This window comes from Acinonyx jubatus, chromosome B3 (assembly GCF_027475565.1).
Source record: "Acinonyx jubatus isolate Ajub_Pintada_27869175 chromosome B3, VMU_Ajub_asm_v1.0, whole genome shotgun sequence".
NCBI classification, from domain to species: domain Eukaryota; kingdom Metazoa; phylum Chordata; class Mammalia; order Carnivora; family Felidae; genus Acinonyx; species Acinonyx jubatus.
Window position 1 is genome coordinate 30,645,602 of NC_069386.1, and position 6,936 is coordinate 30,652,537.

General features: G+C 56.6%; 1 protein-coding gene across 1 annotated transcript; it reads left to right on the forward strand.

Moving 5' to 3' along the window:
- Positions 1 to 3,100: 3,100 nt before the first annotated feature.
- Positions 3,101 to 6,936, forward strand: RPP25 (ribonuclease P and MRP subunit p25). Its single transcript, XM_027067794.2, has one exon. The coding sequence runs from the start codon at positions 4,902 to 4,904 to the stop codon at positions 5,541 to 5,543; it is 642 nt and encodes a 213-aa protein (XP_026923595.1). The 5' UTR covers positions 3,101 to 4,901; the 3' UTR covers positions 5,544 to 6,936.

Below are 6,936 nucleotides of genomic sequence, written 5' to 3' on the forward strand. Positions count from 1 at the left end.
CTCCTATTCTCCGTCTGTAGGGCCAGAGCCAGCACAGAAGGAGCAGCCTGAAGGCAGAGGCTTGGCTGTTGTTGGAACTCCTAGGCTGTCGTGGCTGGCCCAAGGGCAAAAGCAATAACTAGAGATGAGACATCTTAAGGAAGCTGGGCTGGGCTGGGCTGGGCTGGGGGTGGGGAAACAGAGATGGGAAGCTGGAATTAGAGCATTGCCCTAGGGCTTGAGACTCATTTTAGAGAAGAGGAACCCAGCCTGGGCAGGGACTCCTCCAAGGCGGAGCCCTCGAGCTCTCTCTCAGGCCAAGTTCCCCTCCAGGCTTCTTTGCCTAGCCACGTTAAATTTGCAAAGAGCTCTGATAGCTATAATCCTATGCATTCTTCAGGAGAGCCCTCAAAAGTGGCGGCTGCTCTTGTGCTCATGACCAAAGTCTTAAAAACGATCTTAGAAAAGTTGTCACGCATGCACCTATTTAGCAAAATTTATTAAGTGCTCTCTATATGCCAGGAAATAAATCCGGCTTTCCTGATTTAAGGTCTTGCCACATATTTGCTTCAATATATTGATTCCTGATTGCCCCTCCTCCTAAATTTGCCTCCCAAACACCCCCTTTCTGCTGTGGCTTTGAAGTATCCAGAAATTTTTTGGCACTGCTCCCTTCAAGAAGTAAAACCTAATTTCTCTTCAGAGGAAGCTGGGCTACAAAATGCACTGTGGCTTCCTGCTCATTCCCTCTCTGATTACTTGCTCTGGGGGAAGCCCACTGATATGTAATGAGCACATCTATGGAGACATCCAATGTGATAAGGAACTGAGACCTCTAATCAACATGTGAGTAAGCAGGGGAGCAGATCTGCCAGACCTGGCCAACATCTTGGTTGCAATCTCAGGAAAGGTCCTGAGCTAGAACCGCCCCCCTCCCTACAAGCTGCCCTTGGATCTCTAGCTCTGTGTAAGATGTGAATGTTTTTGTTTCAACCTGCTGAGTTTGGGGGGTAATTTTTTATGCAGCAATAGATAACCAATATATCTTCCTCACTGTAGGAACCCCCACTTTCCCCAAAACCAACTCATACCTTTCCCAAGCGGCTCAAATCATTTAAGTTTCCTTTCCTCTTACACTCAGGTGAGGTAGTAAAGTGAGTCAGCAAACCCTGCATTCAAATACCTGTGGCTGCTGCTTTTTAGCTGCGGTGCATTGGGCAAAGTTACTTAACCTCTCTGTGCCTCAGTTTCCATATCTGTCAAACAATGATGAAAAGGAAGATTATAAAGATGGAATCAGGGAATAGATCTGTGAGAATACCTGCCCCAATGCTGGATGTTTGGTAGGCAACTGATAAATCTGAGCTCCCTCTGGCCCCCTTCTAATCTTCCAGTTCCTGACCCCTTTGCATGTTCCCAAGTCCTTGCCTACAGAGGCTGGGACTAGGACCAGCAGCTTTAGGAGCTCCCCATTCTCTTCCTGCCTTTGGAGACAGAAGAGGAGGAGACCTGTCCTGAGCCTGGGTTTCTCCCAGTCTTGGGGTGAGAAGAGACTTGTCCAGAGGCAGGATGTACAGCTGGAAAGGCCCTTTTGCAGAGCAGGGGCTCCAGCCTAACCACCCCATCAGGTCCTCTAAGGATGAAAGGAGTCTACAGTGCCACTAACTAGGCCCTAACATATTAGGAAAACTGCTCTTACCAAGGCTTTGCCCATTTTCCCTTCCTTTCAGCAGCTTTCTCCCCAGCTTTAAAAATTTTAATTTATCTTAATCTCAAATAATATATGAAAAATACTAGCCAACATTTCCCAAGAATTTACCAGCTAAGTTTCTAAGATGCTATGTGTCTCCCAACCAGTTTATGAGGCAGGTTCCTATGTTAGCCCCATTTCACAGTTGAGAAAACCAAGGCATAGGAGTTAAGTAAATTGCCCAAGGTCACATAGAGGCAAAAAGAAGCTAAACGAAGCTCAGACTCCAAGGTCAGTACCTCGTTTACACAGGCTGTTCCAAGGCTCTGCTTAATTCTGTATTCATATTTAGCAGTGCTTTTCTTAAAGAGGCTCACAAAATCTGGATGCTGCCTCAGAGGCAACAGATGCAGTATGCTCTTTTCTTAAAGATATTTTAAAAATACATTTACATCTACAAACACATATGGAAATAGATCCCCCCCACCCCTCCGCCGCGCGCTTGAAAAAAAAAAAAAAAAAATACTTACGGTCCTACCCAGCTCTTTTAACTGAAAGCCTTGACCGTCTTTCCGTTTCTAACCCTCGCGGGGTATGCGCCACAGAAACGCACAGATATTTGCTCACCTTCCCAGAGTTCAGCCCTCTACTCCTCTACCAACCGCGTTCGCCCCTTCTCCGGGGTTCCTGGCCGCCTCCCCACGTGTTCTGCCTTCGTCCGGCTCCTCGTCCCCGTTTGCTCTCTCACATCGCCCCCTCCCTCGTGTCCTCGCCACCTCCCCTCCGTCCCCCTCCCTAGCTGCCCGAGCATTTCTCCCCTCTTCCAGCCTCGCGCGGGTACATCACCGCCCGTTTTTTACACCCCCATTGACCCCTCTCTTGCCCCCGCTTCTTCCCGGCCAATCTCCCTCACTCTTACTCACAGTTCCCCCACGCCTGACCCCTCCCACTTCCACCCCTCCAGCCCAGCCACCCTGTCGCCCCGCAGGAGCGCACAGCCGGCAGGCTAGGACGCGCGCTGACAGGGTAATGAATGGCTTCAGCGGTAATTAGCGACCCGGCGGCTAATCACGATGTACATTTACATTTTAAGTGCTGCAGAGGAAGCGGGGAAGGGGAGGGGCCCCGGAGGGAATGCGGGCCTGTTTGGCGCTCTCCCTTCGCTGGGGAGCGAAGAGAATCCGAGTCTTCTACAGCTGGCAGTAGTAGAAGGGGGAGAAGGGTGCTTTCGAGGGCCAACCCAAGCGGACGCAGAACAGCCGCGGGCTAACCCGACGCAAACCCGGAACTCCCAGGCCCCTTCCTCTAAATTGCAGACCCTGCCTGTATCCCCTCCAAGTGAAACTTCAGCCTAGGCTTGCATACTCCTGCAAGGAGTGCTCGCTTCTTCCCTAACCAGCCCGTTCTAACGTAGATTTCACCCGTTCCAGGACCTTCTTCCAGGCCTAGCCGAAATTGCTGCCTGAGGTTACCTGCGCCCCGCCACGCGCTGCAGTCTTTGTGTTCTATCGAGGCTGCCGTGCCCGTTCTCCGTGGGGCTCGCGGGAGCTGGGGCACAGCTGAAGTCCCGGTTCCAAGTGGAAGGCGACCCCGAGAGCTCCTGAGCCCAGCGTGCAATCAGGAGATCCAGGCCAGAGTCGGTCACTCATACGTTGGGGCGCAAAGGTCCAGCCACTCCCCTAAGGGGCGAAAATGGGGTCAGCCGGGTTCTGAACAGCAGGGCCGAGAGCTAGGACATACAAGATGACGAGGAGATGAGAACAGCTGTGAGAAGGGAGGAGACCCTGGCAGCTCCGTCTCAAGACTGGGACCCAGCTCCCCCCAGGCACCGTCAAGCCGCCCTCACTTTGAGGTTTCCCGCCCGCCGCAGCTCTCCGGGAACCTCCCCGCCACGCCCGGCGGTAGTACCCCCTACCCGGATCAGGTCTGCACCGCTTTATCTGTGCGCGTGAGCGAGGGGGTGTAAGGGTGAAGGGCAAGGCCCTAGCGCACTTCTAGGGAGGGTCCAGCTCCTTTTAACTCCCCTCCCATCACCAGTCCTTCAATCCCAGCCTCACCTCTCACTGTCCACCTCTCCAGGTAGGAGGTCGGGCCACCCTCTCGGTCCTGTGGAGTTCCCGGAGAAGGGCACCCAGTAGTTTCATAACGCCCCCGAGGCTTCAATTTCCCACCTTTCTTCTCCCTCTCAAAACCTGCCTTCATCCAGCCTCCTTTTTGAAAAAGGACCCCACTGGGTCTCAGGCTGACTAACAACGAGTACCACCTGGGAAGAAGGGGGTTCCACATTACCAGGGAACAGTGCCTGTTTTACCCTAAAACCTGCAGCTTTAATAGTAGACGTTGCGTGGGTGGAGGGAGCTTAACTCCTCTTGATAAGGTCTCTCCTTGTTCTCTTCCCATTCGCCTCAGGGTCAGCCTGGCCTGGAGCCTCACCCCCTCGGTCCAGGAGTGTACTGGGGTCCGGGAGCCTCCAGCTCCGGTCAGGCGCGGCGAGCTGAGACCCCATTCTCTGGACGCACTGGGAGTACCACTCCGCGACGTAGTCGTCCGAGGGCGGCACGGGGCGCAGCTGCAGCCAGCGCCTCCGCACTCTGCTGACCGTGCACAGGCTGTCCTTGAGGCGAAAAGAGCGGCTCCGGCGCGGGAGCAAGTTGTTGGGGGGGGGGGGGGAAGAGGCCCCAGCAGGCCTCTCGGAAATACCTCCTTGAGAGGGGACAAGGGGCGGCCTTCAGTTGGAACGCGCAAGGGCTCGGGGACCGGCTTGAAGCGGCTTTTGCATCGCAAACGCAGTTTTTATTTAGGTTGTCCGTTAATGAGGGTTGGCTTAGGGAGGGCACTGGCGATTATGGGGGAACTTCCTCTGGCAAGTCACCCCCTGGCGCTGCCATTACACCTGCCGGTGCGCACCGCTCCCACGCCCCAGTGTCTGGACTCGACTGGATTCTGGAGGCGGGAGAGGCTAGGACGCGGGCGGGCCGAGCCGAGTTAGAGGCGGGGCCTGGCGGCAGGGGCGGGGGCTTCCAGGCTCCCAGGCGGGGCCTCAGCTAAAGGCGCGGAGCACCGCGCGCCTAGAGCGCGGCGTAGAGCAGCGCCCACTGGAGAGAAGTCGGAGGCGAGGATCGCGCCGTCCCACCCCGCCCAACAGCGTCCACGCCGCTTCCGCACCCTTACCCCTGCCGGCCCTTGCCGGGCGCGACCGGCGGCCATGCAGCCCCGGGGCTGAGGCGGCCCCATGGCGAAGCCCGCGTCCCCGCGGTCCGGGCAACGACGGCGCATGGAGAACTTCCGTAAGGTGCGCTCGGAGGAGGCGCCGGTGGGGGGCGGGGCCGAGGGGGGCGGCGCGGGCCCCGGCCCTTTCGCGGACCTGGCGCCGGGAGCCGTGCACATGCGGGTCAAAGAGGGCAGCAAGATCCGGAACCTGCTGGCTTTCGCCACCGCCAGCATGGCGCAGCCAGCCACGCGCGCCATCGTCTTCAGCGGCTGCGGTCGGGCCACCACCAAGACCGTCACGTGCGCAGAGATCCTCAAGCGCCGCCTGGCGGGCCTGCATCAGGTCACGCGGCTGCGCTACCGGAGCGTGCGCGAGGTGTGGCAGAGCCTCCCGCCGGGGCCCACACCGGGTCAGGAGCCTGGTGAGCCGGCCGCCAGTCTCAGTGTACTTAAGAACGTGCCCAGCCTCGCCATCCTACTTTCCAAGGATGCACTGGATCCCTGCCAACCCGGCTATCAGCCCCCGAACTCCCATCCTGCACCCTCGTCCCAGCCAACTGCACCGACGTCCAAGAGGAGCCTAGGGGAACCCGCAGCTGGAGAAGGCTCAGCGAAGCGGTCACAACCTGAGCCAAGTGCTACGGAAGAGGACCAGACGGCCTGAGAACTCGTGGGTCTGGGCCACCTACACCGGCTGGGTCTCACCCGCAGCGCCTCGACCTTGAGACATATCTCCAGCCTTTTACGCCTCGGTGCTCTGGACACAGCTCCTCAGACTGTCAGCGTGGAGCACAAGGCAACAAGAGAGGGACCCTAGGGAAGCTTCGTGGGTGGTTGCTTCTCTACTTGTGTTGCCTGAAGACGCAGAACTCCCACCTTCAGCTTTTCTGAGCCATACTAGGACCTTCTTGGAGGGGGGGCGAAGGTGGGTAGTGGTGGGCAGTGGGACTCTTGAGCCTTGCTCAAGACCCCCAAGGGTTAAAGGCATCCAGTATTCATGCGGGGGGCTGGAGTGTGGAAGCCCGGGAAAGCTCTTGGAATCATCTTCATTGGTGGCTAAGGGCCAAGGGTGAGAAGGCAACTGCTGGAGGGCAGGGGAGTCTGAGTTGGGGGGGAGTGTATTCTGCACGTCCCCTGGGACACCACTCCCTTCTAGTTTTCCTTACCCTGCTCTTAAGGAGCATCCTGAGGTCATACTGCAGGAGTGCCTCCATGGATGGACTCTAGCTCTTTTAACACCCCCCCCCCCCCTTCCCCACTGGCCCAGAGGGAAAGACCCAGCACAGAAGTCTATGCCTACTCCCTGAATCTCACAGCTGGAGTCCTGCTTCCAATAAAACAAAAACAAAAAATGGCTCTGGCCCCAGGTTTTTTCCTTATCACTTAACCTAGGTGGAGGCTGTTTTGGCCTGCCCCCCTGTGTCTCAGTCCCCACCAGCCTGGAGTCCTTGGCCTTTGGAGTCTTCAGGGTCAGGCACAGAGACTGGATCGCCTCAAAATGGAGCAAGAGGTACATTGTCCAGTTTCTGTCTTCTCCCTCTCCCAGCCTTCCCTGGCTGGCTCTAGCCTCAGGGGCTTGTGGCCAGAAGGGGGCCTTTGTCCCTTGATGCATTACCTCTGAGGGTTGGTGCATTACCACATTGCTTTTCTGAGAAGGGAAGGAAGGCAAGCACCAATGAACTCTCCTGAGGGTCACTGCCAAGGGAAGCATACCCCACTGGGCTCCCTAAACCCGCAGCCTCCTGCCAATTGACAGCCTTATCCAGAAAGCTGGCACAAAACCCCTCATCTCCATCGGTAGGATCTCCCCTTCACTGCTCTCTCTCAGAAAGGACAGCACACCCTTGGGAGAGGGGGAGGAGTGAGGGTGAGGAGAAAGAATGAGCACAAATCCACTGCTGGAAATTACTATTCAGCAGAGAAGCTGGAACTTGGGCTGTGAATCACTGCAGGCTCCCTGATAAGCTGCTGCCTCCAGCCCTGCACAGCTGTCTGTTGAGAGATAACAGCCTCATAAGCCATTCTGCCCAACTCATAGTTGGGTGGGGGGAGGGGTG